The following is a 22,555-nucleotide window of genomic DNA, read 5'->3' on the forward strand; positions in this document are numbered from 1 at the left end:
TTGACAACACAGTACACATACTGCCTTGTCTATCATTGTAATAATGCTTCATACTCCTTCGGAAGTTAATGGTTACATATTTTTCAATCGACATGATATTTTTCCTCAGCGCCACATGCTTTGGGGAAAAAACAGTCTTTCGAGGAAAATCGAAAACTCTCGCGGGGATGTCAAGTGTTAAATTACACCTCTAAAAAGGCAATATTTACATTTTATTACTATCCTCACCATCATTTCTAGCTACTATCATTATTATAATGTGTATTATTGTCCCCTTCATTATCATCATCGACATCAGCAGCAGTAAATTATCACAGTCACATCTTCTGATGGGAAGATTCAAGTATTCATTGAATATGGAGACAGTTCTTTAAAAACAGCAAGGGACAGACACTGAAAATATTCCTTGTAGCTCTGCAGACAGCACCAGGATTGATCATCATCATACAAGCATGTGCCACACACATGAAATTAACAAACGAGGCACTCTGGAAATATTGCGGAACCCTCCCCTTTCCCCACATGCCCCGATGTTTTGTTGTGAGCAAATCCAAGTGTGCAGGTGTAATGTGCATATTTAGTGGCTACAGAATGGGTACACACATTGCATGCACACATGCACATGAAGAATCTGGGTTTGCTAATGGCTTACCGTAAGTGTTCTGACCTACATCCTAAACAATCAAAGAGCAGGTCTACTGGCATTTTGATCAAAGTTTCGGAGCAGGATCATGCACAAGATTTCGTAGTCCTGCAACCCAGCATGCACATTACGATCTTCCCTCCACGCGATAATCTTTCAGTGGGTCATGACACAGTAGCCTTTCTCCAAGGCTGAACACTATTTCAGAATCTCCAACTGCCATGGTATATGCCTAGTCTGTAAGTATTTACCTTGGTTTTGATTTTAATGAAATTATATCAGAATTCTGGGGGTGGAAAAGGCTAAAAATGTAATGAATATCACGATTAACGTTAATGTCAATGCCAAAATGTCCCCCCCCCCCCCCCCCCCCCGTCAAAAAAAGAAAAAAGAAAAAAAAAAAGAGGAATAACAGTCTAGCCAACTAAAGCCTTGGCAATAACAAAACAATGTGGTAGCACACTTTTTTCTTCATTTCATACATTCATGGTGTCCCTTCTACGTGTAGACCCTACTTGTTAAGTCTTTAAATCTCTTGCTCCCTTCACTTTACATTTGACCTTGATCTATCCCTTACTTCTCCCGATTCATCTTTCTGATGTCATCTCTAATCTTACAGTATCCATTAATATTACCAACTATCTTACCCGTGTACAATCCATCTATGGATCTATGCACTAAAGTTGCTCTATTTCTAACTCTCAGACAGGGAGCTATTCACGGTCTGAAGCAATAATCATATAAGATGCAATTCAGATATATTCCAACTACTATTTCCAGGTTTGACTACAATAGAACTTGACATTTATAATGTAACTGCGGATCTAGGAAATAGTTTTCCTTTTTTTATAACTCCACTATGGATAAAAAAAGAAATACAATACAAACACCCCCCCCCCAAAAAAAAAAAGACATTGAACACTACGTGATGCAATAAAGAGGACACTCTGTGAGGTTTCATGTATCACCATCGTGATTTAACAATTCAACTTATTATTTATTTATTCTTAATTTTTTGTACAGACATCATTCTGTAAAGTGTGACATCAGGTAAAGTCAGCCTTCAGAAATGCATCATCACTACAATATATTCATATTCTGTTAGAGGGCTTATATCCTAACATGCACTCACGATGAGATCTTTGTATATTATATTTGCTTGTAAAGATACTTGGTGCATATTATATGAAAGGGTTACCATGTACTTGTACTACATAAACTTGTAAGCTCATATCTTTCTTCAACACTCTAAACACATAATTACTCATTTCTGGATAAGGTGCAGCTATGAGTAACACAGCACTAGAACTAGCAGAAGGAGCCTGATTGGTGGTTGCGTAACAAGCCTCAAAGCAAATAGCATTTCCGATAATGCATCTTTGGCAATCGGCCATGCCAGTTGTGAATGACTTTGGGATTAATTAGTCACAAAACTACGCAAACACTAGAGAGTAGATCCCTTAACAGCTGGTGATTGCCGGCTCTAATGCAGCCAACACTCCTTTTTTTCAATTGGCAAATATCTTGGGAGTGCTGTCATGGCAACTGCTCTACACTTTCCTTTTAAACTCCTGATTACACCTTGCAGCAAGGCATGCCATGCTTTAATTTGTGATCAAGATCCACAGGGACCGACGAAATGAAAAAATAACTATTATCTCTTTGAAAGAGGTAAGGTTGATAATATACCATCTTGGATACTATTGTATACATTCTACACATTGTATTTGTAGAATACAGAAGACAATGTTTTGGTGTGTTGTCAAGTTCCCAATAGACTTACAAAATTTGCCAAAACAAAACCATACGAAATATACCACACACATTAATTTGCTAGCTAAATGGGGTATCTCTCTGAGTGGCAAATGTTTGTGAACGTAGCAAATTTTAGGTTTTCTCAGGGTTTGTAAACAGTTGCAATGAAATTCGAAGACAGTTTTTACTAATGCAAACAGTTTTTCTTGTCGAAAAAAAAATGAACATGTTAATTTCATTGCAAAACTCTTTGAAACTGTTTGCAATAATGTTTAAAATTTCTTTGCAACAATAAAAACTGTTTGCGATACTGAAAACTGTTTGTGAATTTGATTGCAACTGTTTACAAAACAGTAACAGTAAATAAGAGTGGCGAAATTTAACATTTGCTATAATTCGCTATGGTCGAAAATATTCGCAGCTCTGTGAGATAACCCCTGTAGGAATAAAGTTGTATGTAGAACTGTTCGTGCATGAAGATTCACTTAACGACAGAAGTTGAACTACACACTGATGGATCCGGCAGACCCTACAAACGAGACTTTATAAAAGCATTCTGCAGGCATAGCTAGCATTCCCAGTTAGTTTAAAGTACATCATTCTTACTAGAAATGAATGCTGTTTACCGTTAAAGTCAAGATCCAGTACTGCCAACAAAAGAAAATTAGGTACAGATTCCAAGCGCGTTCCGTGACCACTTCCAACAATGACATCAATACTGTTCTGAAGTTCTCACAAGCGTTGAGAAAACACTGCTGCATGACAAGAAATGACAACCCTAGTATACACTCCTTAAATCCACAATATATAACAATGACATGCATAAACAAGAAGTTTGATACCCTCCATAAAATTCAAGGGAAAGTTAAGGGTACGCATTGAGGGGGAACTGTCAGGTGACTTTTCGCTTGAACATAAACCATATTTGCATCATATAAAACTCTATTATTCTACTTGACTCGATCACGCAAGAAAAATTATATACAACTAACAAATCTGAAAAGCATTTGGAAAAAAAAAAAGATGTCTTGGCACAAATATCAATGGCTTTTGAAATTAGGATATCAAAAACTGTGTCACTGATAAGTGATATCTTCAAACACTTTGCCTGTGTCCCAGTTCTTCAGTTTCAAATGCCTTTGCATAAAGTGCCGAATACACGTAGCTACTGAAAATAAATTTATGTATTGAATGTATAAAAGATCCTGATATACAAGAGGAATCACATACAACATAAGACAAAGATTGTCTCATTTCAAAGCTTGTAACCTGTACTAATGATTAAGTAAGAACAGATAAAACAAGAAAAGAGAGAATATGAATGTGTGTGTGTGTGTGTGTGTGTGTGTGTGTGTGGTACAATTGTAGTTATCAGGACTTGATGTGCATTGAAACTAATGAAATATCCTCACTGCAGTCAACTGGCTTCTTGAAAATCAATGATTATGAACAAAATATAATGAAAATCAATGAAATATCAATGAAATATATTGCCCCTCTCCTCTGATGATTGTATTGCATTCATTTGTGTACAGTAAAGTCCTCTTGGCTCTATGAACAATATTCTAGATCAAACGAGTGTAAACACTGTACAATGTATGCATGACATTATACATTCCCTACAAAAAGCCCCCCCCCCCCTAAAAAACAAGAAAAAAATGCAAGTCGAGCTGAAGGGAGATCAGATCCACTTTGAAAACTGAGAAGTTTTAAAAGCTCTACGCTTGTTTGATTCATCTTTGTGTAAATATTGGCACTGATGGATTCCTCTATTGTGTGTAATGTACATGTACATTTACATTGTATGCTGTACTTTGACATTTAAAACATACCCCTTAAGTCACCCATCTCCTCCTCCCCCTTCCCCCAAAAACAAACAAACAAACAAATGATCTTTTCAATAGGCCTAAAAATACCACTCGCAATTAATTTTCATACTACAATCCTGTAAGCTCCACTGATGAAATGTACACAAATGTACATGTACAAAAATTGTACAATGTAGAGATGTTTCTCCATCAAAACTCTTGCCTTCACAGATGAGGAGCCATAAATAATTATGGCCTGTCACAGCTTCAATTGACCTCCTTACAATGCCAATGGCATGTTTCAAATTACCAAATTCAATGCCTGATGTCAAGCATAAAATCAGCAGTAAACATGAAATCGATGTCAAACAGCTTGGGTCAGTGCCGTTAGGGGTGCTGGGGCCAATTTCTTTCAGAAGCCGGCTTTGAGACAATGACATCAGATACTGCACGTGACCTCTTTACAATCAAGGACAAAATACTTGTGACCCTCAAGACACTACAGATATTGTCTTCTGCCTCATTACATCATGAGTTGTAGTCTTTTTATCCAGCCACCGCTGTACCAAAATTTGAAAAATTCCTAACTTTGAACGGATTGTTCGCTTTTCCTCAAACTTCATTAATGTGTTCGACTAATATTTCTGCATTCACTCAATACACATACATATTTTGGTTTTATCCCCTTTAAAAAAAATTTCTTCTTATCTGACCTGTAATACAACCCAAACCAATAAGGGTGAATGTTGTCTTTGGTGTGAGAGTTTTGAGAGTCTATGTTATTGTAGGAGTATGGTCATTTCCGTTACCTGCATCTGGCAACTTAAGAGCATGTCACAGAGCATTATTAAGTGCTCTGCATGCAAACTTGTACAAATGCTATGATATCACTTCACTGCCAGATGACATACTGTTTACGCTTTACAGTTAAATGTTTGAATGAACTTGACATACCTCTTACAAACAAATCCGACCGAGGAAGAAAAACACTCTTCCTTCAAAGTACACTGTCTGTAGGTCATGCATCCCAGCCAGAATTGCCTTCTGCAAAAAGCTCCTTAGAGCACAATGCAGTGTACAAAGACATCGCAGGTTTTCTTTATCCCTGTTGCAGAGTACATTGACGTACTAAAGTAGTGATGTGTACATGTGAGAACACAACTCAAGTAGAGACAATATGGGACATGCAGGTGCCTCCTTGCCTGAAGTGAAGATAAGTGTCATGAAGATATTTCCTCTTATATAAGTACCCTGGCAATTTCATCATCTCCTTGAATTTCCTAGGATCATTATGCACTCAGTCTGATGCAAAGGATATGAACTTGTTAGTTGGTTCAATAAAATTGCCCATAATTGTATCTAAAAAATAAAAAAAAAAAATGTATGGCAGTACTTGTGACATATAACACATACAGTATCACAGTATCTAATACTGCCCCTATCCTAACCTACCCCCAGACTACCGGTACATTGTATTTCATACCATTCAGATTGACCTATGATGCATATACAATGTAGCTGAGCTTCTCATTGTGGTCACTGTCCCTTGAGAAATTCCTGCTCAATGCAAAACTGTCATATCATAATTGAATCAGGAAATGAGATTTGACTTCAAGTATGGAAGTGCTTCATTAACACAGGTCATTATTTCTTATTCTAACCATTTCAGACTTCGCCCCTTGTAGAACCCTGCAAAGACTATATTCATTTCATTAATATCTTATGTAACACCTAATTTGGTATTAATGCGTATTCTCCATGTGACATTGCATAACTCTTATTCAGAATCTTAAGGTTCATTTAAACTTGTCATGCCAATAATTAAAGATGACATTATGTAAACTTTAATTTCATATTTAGATAAATACTGATTCATTATAGGTTGTTGTTTTTTGTTTTGTTTGTTTTTTGCAGAACAATGTTTTGCAGAATGAGAATGCTAGCAAAATTTGTGCAGCTGTGAACTAGGACCCCTGTTACACATGAAAGGTAGCCCGAGGTCTGCTTTTCGTGGCCGGCCCGAGGCCGGCCTGAGGCCGCTTTGTGGACCGTTTACACATGAGCTTCGGGGCCGCCTCAAACAACAACGCTCCTTATGGACACTGTTTACACATGAGCCGGCCTCACATCGCCTTTCCCTACTTTGCCGTAGGAGCGCCCTTTAAATGAATAAACAAACATTTCGCTCAGTAGATTTGGTTTTGATACTCTACCTGGCTATCGCCCCTGCCGAAGGTAATGTGACCAGTCAACTGCAGCTCCGAAAGCCAGCCTCGGGCCCGGTTCCTTTACACATAGCCGGGGCCGGCTCAGACCACCTCCAGAGGTGGCCTGAAGTGGAGTCGGCCTGAGGCCGGCCCGAGTTTTGTGTGACCGTTCATACATATGAGAAAGCCGACCTGAGGCCGGCCTCCGGTCGGCTTTCTTGTATGTGTAACAGGGGTCTAAGACAAGAATATCAAAAGTTTATATACCCTCAGGAAGGATCAAAGGGGCTTTGGGTTCCTGGAGGTCTCTGATTAGCTAAACAGGTCACAGTAGGTAGGCAGGTCATGGTAGAGTGTAAAATAAATGCATTTCAATGGGCAAAATGATTCCGGGATCAGACAGATTCTCATATTCTCTATATACCTACATTGTAGACATGAGGAGAGATTGAAGTTATCATGAAGCCTCCAGGATAATTAGAGAGACTTGGCAGCTCTGTAAGCCCCTTTTGAGATGTTGGAAAGACTTACTTATGTTCCCCTTCCCCCACACTAATTTTGCCATACCACTCTACACTACCCTACCCTTGTTAGATTATGCATGGATGCACACACTCTCACACAATTGGCATGAGGTGGGGTATGGGGGGGGGGTGACATTGTTGTTGTTTTGGTTTTAATGGGGACATAAGGTACAAGTAGTCTTGCTCCGATGTTTGTGGTCAAATTATAGCATCAAACTAATGCAGATTAAGACCAATGATTCTAAAGATTACGTCAATAACTTTGCAAAGTCCGCACTACAGTACATGCATTTCTACAATACGAAGAACAGAGGGATCATACGGCAAGATGTACGGTGCGTACGGTAATTACACTCATGCACTAGCTGTTACCAGTAACATGTGTGTTTCTTGTACCATGCTTGTATGCACAGTGCTAGCCTTTTGCAAAAGGCAGCTCGCTATAATATCAGCACACGCACACAGAGAGCAATGGACTTGCACACACAGCGCGCAACGGGCAAGCGCGCTTCGATCCGATCGCTGTGTGCACGCGAGTCCATTGCAAAAGCCTCTCTGCAGCTGCTGCCTTTGCCAAAGGCTTGCATGCTAGCTAGCTACAGTGTAGCTAGCTATGCTATCCTAGCTGGCCTCGCACTCGTGAAATGTAGAGCAAACGAACGACATGGATATGCATGCATGCTTCACACATCGTTCATATTTACGGTGACATAGTGTCGATCCTACTCCGTATTTTACAGCTTTTGTCTATGGCCATATTGATACTAGTACATTGATAAGTTTTACGGTATTGGTCATTTAGTAATGATTACTTGCACCAATTGTACAAAGATACACTAGTAATGTTTCCCAAGAAACAACGGTTTGTACTCCTCTGACCACTTGCTCCCATCTGAGCAGCCAGGCAGCCAGTGGTGTGGAGGGGATCAACTCACACACTCACAAATGGAGAAACACGAAGAAACGTGTGATGTACATCGCATGCGCACAAAGTCCACCAGGTGACCTTCTGACCAGACTTTGCTGTATCCCAACAAGTTGTTGGATATTTTCATGTATTCTCACAAGTCTGCAGCAACACAAGAATATTGTGAATAACTTTAGTTCAGTCACATTCATCTAACCAGTTTTATGACTTACATGTAGCAACTCATATTATCTGTATCTACAATGACATACATTGTATTTGTCTGCATGAGGAGGGGTATCAAATAGACTTGCTGGTGAACAGATGCTAATGCTTATCAGAAGGCCAGGGACACACATCCTAACTTAAACTTGCAGGTAACTGCAAATCCTCTCAACAGCTTTTGGAACTTTTCTATAATGTAATAACTGGTTGTCAGCACCAAAATTCTTTGACTAATGTGAAGCTTTACGACCGACAGATACCAGTATGAACTATTAACATGTATAGTTCATTCATACCATACATCCTCTGAACAGCATTTATTTGAAAGTCATATGAATAGACAGTCCAATTGCAAATATCTCGCTGCCTGTATAGCTGTATTGCTATACTCCTACATGTAGGGCGCCACCACTGTCTGTCTGTACTAAATATTACGGTAACTCACACTTACCTACGTATAGGCCTACCTGGCACTGGCAAGACTCTAGTCTATTTCATAATCATACTCATGAATTCAGCCCCACTATGTGGCGTTCAACGGTCCCATCATAAGAACACCGGTCCATTGGGGCTTTCTTGCACAGTATAATAGTAACTTGTGAATGTGACCCCATCAAAACAGCATTCACACGTGGGTGATACAGCCGCACGAGGCGGGCCAATTTTGGAAGCGTAGCATTTTTTGTCCTTCCTTCTTTTTCTTTTCTTTCCTTTGATAATTATATATTCTCATTCTTTCTTTTGATTAATATTGGAAAGACTTCCTAAATGCCCCTCCACTATCAAATTTCATCCATAGATACAACCCTTCACTATCTTAACTTAGTTTGCTTTTAGTTTTGACAGATACACATGCTCTGCAGTGGGACCTATTTCACAATTTTGCCACTGTATCACCACCACTGAACTGCACTCTGTCTCTAGAGCCTAGAGGAGTCTGCATGTTCAGAGAGTCTAGAATGAAACTTTGGCTTTGCCTTTTATGACCATGGTGATGACCGATGATGCGATACAGATACGTTTGGACCTACCTAAAACTAGTTGGTTTTATCACTTAAATCAAATGCAAGAGTGGAGAATCATAAAAAATCTGTGAAAGGTTTTGTGCTAGGTCTAATACCAGCAGTAATGAGGGTTAATGTTTAAGTGGCACGACTGTCCAATATACCACATTCACATTTAGAAAGAAAGATCCGTCTGTCCCGAGGACTCTTTAACTTATTTTGCCATTAACGCTGTCCGGGAGGGGATCAGTGAAGCCAGACGCAGTCTCCGCGGAACATTCCCCGACGGACAGATACAGACCGATCTTTCGGTCAAATTCACATTCTATTTCTACTGAATTGCACCCCACATATCCGATCATACCCAGAGTAGGTGGCAGTGAATGTAAAGTTGAACACATAGGCCCAGCTTGTTGTAATTAAGACAAATGGGAGTATAGATTAAGCCTTTCTATTTAAAACTGGCCTTCCACGCCAGCGTATGCCTACTACTGACACTGGATTCTACCGTACAATCAATCCGACCATGGTTGGTCACAAGTACAAGAGTCAACGCAGGCAGGACTACACTACTCTACTGACTGCTGCAACTGTAACACACGAGCAGTCTTTTCACGATCGAGCATCAGGCAGCAGTTAAAATTCATACCTAAATTTCGGCATGATTTGTGCTAGCTTTCACATTCAGATTAGCATACTAACCTTATTCATTTCATCTCAGGTCTTACGAAACGTTCTACCTTCATTTTTTTCCTCAAAGCCTTTCAGAAATACGCCAAAATCCACTCATCTTCGGTGCCTTACTCCCGAATATCGAACAGCCAAACGAAGGGGATGTACGCATCATCAGTATGCGTACGGACGGCCACAAGTGTTCGGTATAGGGGCTAGCTAGTGCAGTGCAGTAGACAGTAGTGCTGTGGTGGCTGCACTGTACCGATGTACCGTTGAGCTCTCGCTCTTGATGTCGGGGGTGGGGGTCTCTCGTCGAAAACGAGAGGAAAAGAGTGGTGTCAACCTCATCTCGTATGACTACGGACACCTGTAGTGACGAGTGACCTATATAAAGATCATAGAACATTCGAGAATTATACGCCCTCGGTGCCATATGAGACCCGTACGTTTGATAGTTTGCCATCTCTTGATAGAAAGAAAGGAAATGAGTTCAAGCAAGGGGACATCTAGGGGTAGAGTTTAGCAATGTTATGTGAACAGTTTTTAATTATGATTTCTTCACAAGTTCTATAATACTGTTGGAGAGTGAAGTCGGTTAAAACTTATAAAGCGTCAGGAGTTGGTTTGATTTTGACAGTACACTGTATTTTCAGGGACTGTTTATTTGTTTGTTTGTTTGTTTGTTTGTTTTTCACATACAAACTGTACTAAATTTCGAAGTGAGAGCCAGGGGGGATGGGGAGGTGGCATATGGGATAACGGTTCAAGAAAGAGGGCAGGGTGGTGGGGAGATATAGACGGAGAGGTTGGGAAGGCCAGGGGTAGGTTTTCGTTTTTGTTGGTTTTTATGATATATTTCATTCAAATGTTTCGCATTCCATTTAATGTTTTGCGTATCGCATGACCGAATTCCCTTGAATTACTCAGTTGACTTTGTGTATATATAACAATGAATATAAAATATTTGATTTCTTTTCTGTTGTGAAAATCCAAAATTGAAAAAAAAAATACTTAATGTATTTGTAAAATGTGAACTGAACAAAATAAAACAAAAATTACTCGAAATGTAAATTCAATAAAAGTTTATAAAACGAAAAAAGTGACAAAATGTCAAAATAGATTTGACTGCAAAGCGTTTCATAGATAACAACCTACTAAATAGCATTTTGTTTTCTTTATGCATGTGTGTGTGCGGTTTTGTGTGTGTGTGTGTGTGTGTGTGTGTGTGTCTAATCATCGTTGTCTTGTCTAAATATCAAATTTTGCCGCTATCACTATACAGTCTATATATCACGTACCAACAACAAACGTTTGATTGTTATTTGGAACTGAAAGCAATCTGACCATGTCTCATCATAAATTGTAGTGTCTTCACATAACTTCATCGGGTCGATCTGCAGTTTTGTACCAGGATCTGTCCCAGCCAATAGGTCGTGGACCGACAGGTCATTCGCGAGTAAAAGGAGACAACATCCCGTATTTGGAGTGAACTTCTCAAGCAACTATAACATAATGTGATGAATAAATTTACGCTCTTATTACTTCATATAAAAAGACTAATGGATTGAATACCTCATTGAACAGTACCTGTTCTCGGGGCCTCTCGTATTATTCGTGGTCAAAAAAGTGTGGAATGACTTATTTTTTAATACTTGCTATCATCTCTTTTCATCCTCATAAATTTTGACCTTCGATCTTTTCAATGATCGTTAACATGGCATAAGTGGGGGCCCGCCCACGCAATTGTGTAATTTGCGCTCGTGGACCCAGGGCGCCAGAACGAAGATGGATCGTCCTCGCAATTGTCTATTTCCGACTCAACTTCATTGTTTACGGTGATCACTTCTGTCTTTAACCTTCGTTCGAGGTCCCTAAAATCTTTTGGAGCAATCCGAGATTCCTTTGTGAGAACTCATGTGGAACAGTCAAAGAGAAAGTTGTTTTGATGAGTCAAAACCGCCTTCGATAATCAAACAGCACGCCTGATCAGCCTAATTCCAAGCGAAATTGGACAATGTTAGTCTATACACACAAAACGTCTGTCAGCGATTTGTGTGAGATATACATCACAGAAACTTTCATTCAAAGCACGGAGCTACGTAGCTCCTTGTTCAAAGTAGTCTTGATCTCGTTGTATAGGCTTCCTCCCTTATACCTATACCAATGACCAGATGTGAAACGAAACGCAACCGTGCCGTGACACGAATCAGAACAGAGTATGATCAAACATTTTTGCAGCTGCGAAATACAATTGCCTATCATCATTTTTGATTTCATTGCTCCAATGATGACGATAATGATATCATTAATTATAGAATCACGATCATTATAATCATAACCATAAACAAAATGGTATTCATCGTACACATGCAACAAACATATCACTTTTCAATCATTTTTTCACAATTATAATTATGACGCATAAACGAAAAAAAAAATAAAGGTAATGTTGCAAATTCCATGAAGGGTGATCGATGTTACACAAGAATTCATCGGAATCACCACATAAAAAACGGTAAAAATGAATACTAATGCTAAGAACAGCAAGGCAACCGGGTTAAAAAAAAAAACAGAGGTAGGTGAACTGTCAATAGTATATTTCGAACCATACATTTTAGGCGATGATCCAGAAGGTCATTCCTATAGTGAACTCGATCGCTGAACTTTTGCTGAAGTGAAAGGTCTCAGGGCTGTCTTATAGTACGTCCTGTCATCGGAAACTGGTCATTCATTAGATGCAATACAATGGACTCACAATAGAGTGTAAGGCACGTCCAGTTCTAATTTGTCAGTTTTCCTTTCTGCTCCGTTGTAACATTTATGCTACTCGTTATACAAGGAAGACGAATAGGGAAAGAGTGCGCATGACGAGATACTAAAAGCATAACTGGTTATACGGTGAACTTAAACAGCAACGTCATAACTAACGCTGATTGGCTGTTGCCTCTTGAAGTTGTAATAATACTATTTGCAGTAAATGTGGTCACTTTTATGCAAAGAGCCCAAAACACAAGCAGGAATAAATTGACACATGAAACCGATGCCGGCTGTTCTTCATGCGACTCTTGTTGTTTACTTGCTTTCGTTCAGATTTAGCACCTGTTGTCATGGGAACATTGATGCATTCTGAAAAACAAGATAAATTGATTCGCATGATCAAGGTTTAAAGATGGTCTGTCTCGTAATCTCGACGACGAATTATTCTTGCGTCGTCATTAATCACGCTTAAATCTGCAAGGAAGTATATATATGGAGAGTATGGAGAGAATTCAATTCATTTCAATTCAATTCAATTCAATTCAATTCAATTCAAATCAAATCTTATTTCATTTTTTCGAAAAGAAAATGAATATCTTCATAACATTTTGAATCGAACAAAGAGCAGTCTTTATACGGTTAAATATATATAGAGGTGCCATAAGACATGCAGTATAGCGCAGTGACTGGCGGGAACACCGGCAATATTGTGTGTGCGGCAGTTTGACATGATTAGCGTATAGACCACATCACGCTGTCATCTCCTTAACTTTGACTCTATAATAACCTGCTTGCACACATTGTCAGTGACGTTTTTGAGTTGATGGTTGTGAAGTGGTTAAACAAGAAAATGACGTTTATTTGCTGTCATGGGGAGCGATTGTTGCCTCATCAAACATCCCTATTTTGTTCATGTTTACTATAAAAAAAAAAGGAAAAAGCATAATCATATACACACACACACACACACACACACACACACAAAACGTAATGTGCCTACCCCAGTGATTTCCAGGGGAAATGCATGGGATCAAGTGGAATAGATAGAACGGTGAGGCCCAAGAGTGCCCTTTTTGAGGAAAAAGAATTATGAGTCAAAAACATGATGATATTCTGTGTGATCACACAAAGCTAAAAACAAGTGTAATGGTAATTGCGAAGTGTCTCTTATACAGTTGACAGCTGCTGGTGATACCGGAAGTGCTGTAGTAGATTCAACAGTCGTATCATAGAAATGGAAGTTCCGTATTCCCTTCCGCACACCGTTTAAGCGGCGTTTAAGTCTAAAAATGACAACCAACCCCACACACCCACCACACACCCCGCCATATCACTCCCACAACTCAATTGTTGATTATCTATGAAAATCCGCAGACACACGAGATTAAAGATTTGAAAGAAAAAAAAAGTTGTGGGCAGCTCAAGAGTTCGCCCTAAGAAAGATGGATCTCACTCTTGCTTGCATTAAAGTGTATTTCTCAGTCTGTTCGGTATCTTTTCTCACTCTCTTTCGTGCATGTGTGGGTGTTAACTCCATCTTGATCTCTAAGAAAATATCAGTAGACGTGACGCACTTCTACCAATTTAAGTGATTGACCGAGACCCCGAGGATTGGCGAGACACTAAGGAGAGGGGTGCGTGTAAAATCCAACGACGGCCGCGCTCGGGGCTGGGAGGTGAGAGCGCAGGGTGGTGGGAAGCACTCCCAACGGAGCAGGATGGTGGAGGATGAGAAGGTACCAATGTAGAGCAAGATTGCTATTTTTTGGCCCCACTCCCTTCCCCCCCCCCCCCCTTTCCTCTCTAGCTCCCACTCTCCTCCCTTCTCTGTCATTCCATCCATCTACCTATCTCTCTATCTATCTAAGAATACTCTTTCTCTCCTTTCCTCATCTTTCTTCTCATTGAGTAGGCCCTGTATGTAATGTGGACATTTTTTAATCATTTTTTAAACAGTTATGGTATTTGTTCGTTGAGCTACAGGCATCAACAGACCCATACTCATCATTCGACAGTCCCTCTGTTATTTTTTTCTTCATTGTCTTGGTTTTCATTGTCCTATAGTCTGCATGTTTTACAAGAGGATGGTAATAAACATTCCTATAATTATAAATGATGATGTATGTTCATGCAAAGCGGGAACTGGTTATTCATACCACATCCCTTATCCCCGTCTTCAACCCCCCCCCCCTACATTCTTTCTGCTATTACTGTCTATTGATAGATGTTTAATAAAAGCAATAATAATAACAACAATGATAATGATAATAATGATAATAATAATTATTATTATTATTGTTATCATTATTATTATTTTTGTTTCTCTTTATTTTGGTCCTACGTTGCATCCGTGCTCATCTTTACACTCTGTTCAGAATTTGGGACCTACGCTTAACAAGCTCGCTTTTAAGTAGGTTCCGTCATATTTCTTTAGCGTTATACATAGAACCAAACGTACGATGATTGACCACTATATGTTTTATATTCTTACATTAATTTACTGTACATCCAAGCCGGATATTATGATTCACTATGTTTTTATTATATTTGATGTACCTTCCTTCATTGAGAAGTATGAAAATAAATTGAATTGAATTGAATTGAATTATTATTATATTTATAATAATAATAATAGCAGTAATACGTGTAGTGTACAGTAGAAGTAGTAGTAGTAGTAATAATAATAATAACAACAACAATAATAATAATAATAATAATAATAATAATAATAATAATAATAATAATAACAATAATAGTGTACATTTCTATAGCGCAACAATCGATCAGAAAGATGTGCACGGTGCTTTTAGACTTTAAAGGACAAGTTCACCTTCATAAACATAAGGATTGAGAAAATGCAACAATATTAGTAGAACACATCAGTGAAAGTTTGAGGAAAATTGGACAATCGATGCAAAAGTTATGAATTTTTTAAATTTTTGTGTTGGAACCGCTGGATGAGGAGACTACTACAGCTTGTGAGTCATATGCGTACAACAGCATAAAGAAAATGTAAAAGAAAATTCAACATATTTTCACTTTTTTTCGCATAATAAAAGAGCACTTGACTTGCCTCTTTCTAAAGGCAGGGGGAATAATATTACCCATAACATTTGTCGGTAACGAGTCAGGGGAATGTGTACTTTTTTCAAAAGATGGAATTTTGTGAAATTCTCTTTATATTTTCCTTATATTGTTGTACGCATGTGACATCTAAGTTATTTATACACTGCAGTAGTCTTCTCATCCAGCGGGTACTGCACAAAAACTTCAAAAATTCATAACTTTTGAACGGATTGTCTGATTTTCATCAAACTTTCAATGATGTGTTCTACTAATATTGCTACATTCTCTCAATCCTTATGTTTATGAAGGTGAACTTGTCCTTTAAGGTTTAAAAAAAAAAGGAAGGAGAAGAAGAAGGGAAAAAAGTGACATGATCTTTCCTTTTTTTCCAATAATGAAATTTTTTAGAGAATCTTTAAATGATTCCACTGAGATAACTGCCGAACAGTAACAGGGATATCATTCCAAACTTTTGGTCCAATGTGGGAAAAAGAACGAATTCCCCATGACTGTAAGGTATCATCAATAAAAGGTTTCTGAAATGTAAAAGAACTGGATGATCGAAGCTTGCGGGGAGGGTTATAACAGTACAAAGAATTCTAGAGATTCAGGTGCGGCTGAATGAACCACATGATAAACAAAAAGAGGAATTTTGAAGATAATTCGCTTTTGAACAAGAAGCCAGTGGAGAGAAGTAACACTGGTGTGATGTGAGTAGTTTTCCTATTTATAGGTCAGTAACCTTAACTGCAGCAGAGTTTTGAAGACATTGTATGTCCATCCCTTTCTATATAAATATTATTTAGTATCTCTCCTTTTGTCTTTATCTGCCTCTTTTTCTCCTTGCTTTGCATCATCTTTATTTACCTCTCCTTTATCTCTCGAAGCTTCGGTGGCAACGCTCATTTTCTATTGATAGTGCATCGTGCGTCATAACTGTGACGTCATACAAAGTAGTACGAGAGCTCTCTTAATTCTGCTCTCGAGCAGACGTGTCTTCGTCTGGTTGTACACGACGAAATATACTGGACAAAATCATGTTTTATGTATTGCCACTTCCGATTTCAACCATGACGTTCGAGAATCTCCACAACGTGAATTTATCAAAGTGGCTTTCCTTTGTTTTTCGTGCGAGAGCCGGTGCTTTCTTTTTTTTCTTCTTCTTCTTTTGAGAAAAAAACATCTTTCGCCGACAGTCTTTGCCAATGTGAAGTGGCTGTTCATCGTCTTCTGGGATCAAATTATGAATCAATCATACTAATCGCAATTCTTGTACGAAATAACCAGAATGGCGAAATTCAGCATAGTAAATGTAGACCCTCAAGTACATTCCACTTCAGTGATGTTCTTTTTTTTTTCAATACTACAAAAACAAGTGAAGCTGCATAAACAAGACCATATCTGTCAGGTATGTTTATGATTTAATCGGTTTCTAATTCAGGGTTGTGACGGACAAGACTAAATGGCAAGCAAAGTACAGAAATGCATGTCCCATCATTGTGCTTATGGGCGCGAAATGAGGATGGTTTCGCTTTTCACTTTCCGTCCGTGATCTTATATGCGTGCGTATGCACAAGCGAGATTTGACTAAAAGGTGAGAAAAGACGTGTACAGCCCGGGTGTTCAGTCGTAAATCCACATCTATACCTCTGATTTGAAAGAATCATTGTACAGCAGTCTGCAGAGCACACACCAAAAATTGATGGTTATGTCGTGAAAAAAAAAGTCAGAGATCAAAGGTCACTATACGTCTGTCAATAAATACATTGCATTAGTAAACACATTTTTCAAATGAATTGTGTATATAGCAATATATGTCGCCAAAGAGCATCATTTCACAACAATCTTCTGGAGGATGCAAAAAGTATACTAGTATAGTGGCGACAATACCTTTAGGTATAATACACAGCAGAGTGAAAACAAAAAAGAGAGACAGAATTCAGGTCACAGCTAGAGTTATGACCTTGATCGATTACAAAATTATTGCGAGCGATGGATCAATGCATTTTCTATGATACGTTGTTTTCCATGGATGATCGTCATGTGCAACTGATTTGGCGAGTGGCTTTTAGTCGAACTCAGTTTCGTATTTGTGACTTGGGTTTTCAAGTGTGATTATTCCGTTCTTACTCGTCAAATTGTTTCAAACGTAGACGAATCCTGCTGGCATGGATCATCTTATCAAGTTGTCATCATATGTCAATAAGAACGTCGTCATCATGGTGTGTTTTTAAATTAGAATGATTACGATCAGTTATTAGGCGCTAGCGCGTAAAGAAAGAGCAATGCATACGAAGAACAAGCGTCGTTCCAAGATTTCAAGAGCTGCCCACACAATCCCTGTCAAAATTCGTTACAGTAAATTTAATTGAAGCTTTGAGCTGCAATGAGAGCTAACAATAATATGGGCTCGAGATCTATTTTAGTTTATTCACTCTCGGAGTGCTTTCTGTGTTAAAGGAGGTTACTATCTTGTTCAAATAAAGGACTAGTATTGATTTTGATGGAAAGAAAGTGAATATGAATGGTATAACTATTATACAACGACTATTTGGTGTCATTTCTAAACGAAAGGTCTTGTGTACATGCATTACAGCCTCACTACATTATCATGATCAAATACTACTACTACTACTACTACTACTACTAATGCTACTACACACACACGCACACACACGCACACAAAATGTCACTTCAACCCGCACATACAACAACAACAACAACACCATGAAAATGAGACTTGGTTCCAAATATCATGTACTTTATCTTTGCCAATAAACATGAAACGTCAAATGTGTTACTATGTTGGAATTGCAAGCATTTCACGATATCGAGGGACCCAGTGTCATTAAGTCCTCTGATACAGTCATGGCATGCTTTTCCCAATCTTCGTACTTTTGGTGTGAGTACAGGGGATCAGGGGGACGTGGCGCTATTTTAACTGATCATTACATCGGACCGGTACCAGAACCAGAAGCAGAGAAGTCTTTGCAGCTGGTGAGACGAACAGCATTTCAAGATACTCGCAGAAAACAAGCTCACAGTTGGAAGATGACCAAGTACCGTTCCAAATATCTGCAGTAATGTCAGCTTTCTTCGCCGTCCTTTCCGTGTCCTGTTGTAGGCAAATCTAAACTGGGTTGCAATCCAGTGATTAGTTTGCTCGGTGCTGTGGAAGCCGCCACACAAGTAAGCACTGGACCTCCCCCTGTCACGAATCACACGTTCTTTCACAGGTCTTCTCTGGCTGGACGGTTAAGAAGTCGTAGTAGACACAATCCTCCCAGGAATCCGTCTCCAGCTCCGACTGACGCACCTCAGCAGTTGTTGCACTAACGCCTCTAGTGTCCCCAAGCTGTTCAGATTGCGAAGCGTCACCCAAGCAGACGGACTCGTTAACACCAATCGAGCGTCCGTCCGCAGGCCTCGCGCCGTCCATGAAGAAAGTTGGAGTGCGACGGGGAGAAGGAGAGTACGTTTCCTTTTGTTCATGATATCGATCCAGAATCATGTCCTCATCCCCGAGAGTTTGCGTTCTAAATCTATCCGCGTTGACGACCAGCTGTGGACGAGAAGGGCTCATCGAAGGCGAGGGTGTCGGTGGAAGGCGGAGACGCGCGCCAAAATTTCGTCTCGGTGGTGTTGAACACACAGGTTTGCCTTGCCACTGTCTGTCCAACTCCGCGGTGAAACTCTCTTGGGTTAAATCCCCAGAGTTGTACGTAACACCTCTCTCTGCATTCAAGTGAGGATCCGCCTTGACCTTCTCGAACTGATACGCCTTATGAATTCTGGGTGACGCGACCGCTTCAATTACCGCCGGATTCCCAGAAGACGCCGGAGATCCTCTAAATGCGGAGAATGCATTGGCGACCCTGAAATTGCGGTAGTCCTCGGTAGATATTTCGAAGAGCGAGTCGTCCTGGCCAATGATAGAGGAGGCGTTGAGGTCCTCGGAAACCCTCGAGTTGTCGTAACTCTCGAATGAAATATCAAAGCTCTCATCAATGTTTTGATAACTGAGGTTGGCAAAATCGTGATCCCAAGTTTTCATACTGATGATATTGTTGTTGTTACGTTGGGGACTCTCGCAGGGAAGCTGGGTTGTCAAGTGTTGAATCTTCTGCAATTCGCTCTGTAGGTCAGTGTCACTTTCATCGCTGCTGATGTCCACTTTGTTCGAGTTATTCTGATTGCTATGCTTCTTTCTTGTCTTCATACGTTGGAATGCTGTGACTGCTTTGACTTTGTTCACGGCAGCCTTAGCGAGGAGTGGTCGTGTTTTCGCGGCTGAGTCGGAATCAACTCTATCGCTCTTCTTTGATTCACCCTTCTGCGATTCTTCATGTTTCTTCGATGATGCTTTGATTCCACTCACGTTCGACTTGATATCAACCTTAGGTAGAAGGCTTGTGGTCTCCTCGACGTCGCTATCAATGTCATGCGTTGTGTCTATCGGAACGACTTTGGCCAGGAGCTTTTCTGCTGGAGCGTCATTGAGTTCAAGCTCCCGCTTCATCTTCAATTTCTTAATTCTGGAAACAAGTAATGATAAAAGGAAGTAAGTCGAGATGAAAATGGTTTGTGCGAATAAAAAAATTTAATCAAAGGCATTCGTTCGTCGAAGGACTCGTAAGAATTACTAGGGATCTTAGTTGATATACATTGCATAATGGCCCTAATCGCACCTGGTGTAGATAAGGGCAAAGTTAGAGCAATTATAGTGCATTTGATTTCCTTTCCTCAGTTTGACTACTAATGTTGAGTGGGAAAACACATATGCTGTTCATTAGGCATATGGCTTATATTGTTACTATGTCGAGCTCACAGAGGTCGCATGCATGGAGTATAAGTGAGAGGTGTTGCAAAGTAACGCCCATTAAGGTTGACATAGCATTCTCATCCCCAGCGAGCACTGGTGGGAGTCACGAAAACGTTTCTGTCGCTGACATAAATGGCGCCATTTGCAGGGCCGCTGTACTTACCGTTTGTTACAACAGACCCCTATGACGACGAGGAAAATAAGACTTGTGACGACGAACCATCCCATGAGAGAAAAGAGGATGACGTCACCTTCAAGATAGGCAGCTAGTGTGTAATGGAGAAGCAAATTTTGCGACCAAAATGGCAGTTAAAATCTATTTAATGCGATAAACGGGATGTGTTTGTAAAAGTTTTAATTAATGGGTTATTTCCGCAGGGCTTTTGTCAATGTCGAGAAAGTTGCATCATTATGTGTGGTAAATAAATGACGTAATGCAAGCACGGGTTTCGGACACACAACATTCTGAAGTTTGCCACAGATGTAGGCCTACTTGGTATGGAAATGTACACAGATATGTTTAATGGAGCAGCCTTTATAAGATTCGTGTTGCCAGTTTGTGGCGTCATCTATCAACCCATCAAATTCCTGGGGAAATTTTGTTGCAGAAATCATTATCGCATCATCATTCAGAATCACCCTCTGAATTTCACATTATGCTTTACAAGTTACGCTTTAAGCGGACTCTTCCTTTACAGGAATTTATCTCAAACATACATGTGGATAGGGTATACAAGGAATGTAAGAATATTATAATAGTACCATGGAGCTACAACAGGGAAGTGACGTTTTCGAAGTTTTGGTTATAAATCCATGTGCAGTCATCACTGATAAGCCTTCAACAATTCGTGATACCACAGTAAGTCAACAATATAATGACAATATATAAAGAGAATACCGCCAAATTTAATTTTAGTTAGAAAGTACACATTCGTCGACTTCTTACTGACATTATGCAATAAGGGCAATATCATTCGCCCTGCCTTCTGAGGGAGGTACGTCAAGAGCTCTTTCATTTTGCCAGAAAAATAAAGATAAGTTATGTTGATGATGGAACTGATTAATTCATTAACTATGTACAAAGTCAGAGAGAAATTCAAGAAGTTTCAAATTTGGTAAGAGAAACAGAAACAGTGATCTTCTATTGCTAATCTCAGACTATTATTCACAACTTTTAAAGCAATGTTGTGAGGGCCTTGAATATTTCGCAGCCGAAACAACTAATTAGATATGAACAGCAAAGGCCTCATTGTGAGAGATAATTTCTTACTCCACCTTATAATGAATAAAAAACTGACTATGAATCTGGGGGGGGGGGGGCAAGAAAATGAAACAAAACAGCACCATACCACAGAAAGGTGTTTTTTTCGGGACTTGATTTGTTAATTGATTCGTGTCGCAAATTTCTGTAGGTATTACCTAAACGTCGGCGCACTTACACATGTGACATTGGAGGCCTTCATACCCAACGGCGCACAGACAGGTGTAGGGCGTCCCGTCCTTCGACGGGCGGTCGAGGCACACACCGTGACGATGACAGGGGTTAGATCGACAGCTTCCCGTGACTGCGCGAAAGTCGGGGGGGGGGGGGGGGGGGGGGGAGGGAGGTTAAGAAAAGAAGGAAATAAAACATTGGACTTTCGTTTTGAACGATATCTTGGGTCATTTGATTTTCGAACTGGTTCGTTTGCACGTAAGGATGCATGAATGGAGCAGCCATGGCGATTGTCAAGCGAGTCGAAACGGCCTATGGCGATTAATCCAGTTCACTGAGATTAAACAATTTAAAGGGATGGTACAGAGTTAGTGGAGCTGAGGATTTGGCTTTTAACTTTTCTGAGATACCAAGAAACTACTTATGAAATGGTACAAAGCATGTCATTCTAAGAGGAATTCAAAGTTTATTTGATGAAAATCGGTTTTGGAATGGCTGAGACATCCAAAAACAAAGTAAAACAAAGCGATGGTAATAAAATTTGGGTCCCACATTTTAATAGTATTGCTCTGTTTTGGGTATCTCAGCCATTTCATAACCAATTTTCATCAAATAAACGTTGAATTCCTCTTGGAATTACATGCTCTTTCATATTTCATAAGAGGTTTCTCATTATCTCACTCAAAAATTTTAAAAACCTGAAGGTAGGTCTCAACCAAAACTATAC

At 39.6% G+C, this 22,555-nt stretch overlaps 1 protein-coding gene across 2 annotated transcripts in view; it reads right to left on the reverse strand.

The window, feature by feature from the left end:
- Positions 1-9,989, reverse strand: part of LOC139725339 (anti-apoptotic protein NR13-like) — a 45,896-nt gene extending 35,907 nt beyond the window's left edge. For both annotated transcript variants that reach the window (XM_071636427.1, XM_071636425.1), the window contains exon 1: positions 9,776-9,989. In XM_071636427.1, coding sequence (XP_071492528.1) covers positions 9,776-9,784 — 9 coding nt within the window. In that variant the 5' untranslated portion in view covers positions 9,785-9,989. The remainder of the gene's footprint in view (positions 1-9,775) is intronic.
- Positions 9,990-22,555: the final 12,566 nt, after the last annotated feature.

This window comes from Diadema antillarum, unplaced genomic scaffold (assembly GCF_040938485.1).
Source record: "Diadema antillarum isolate AM-2024a unplaced genomic scaffold, OU_Dant_1.0 seq00000035_RagTag, whole genome shotgun sequence".
NCBI lineage: Eukaryota > Metazoa > Echinodermata > Echinoidea > Diadematoida > Diadematidae > Diadema > Diadema antillarum.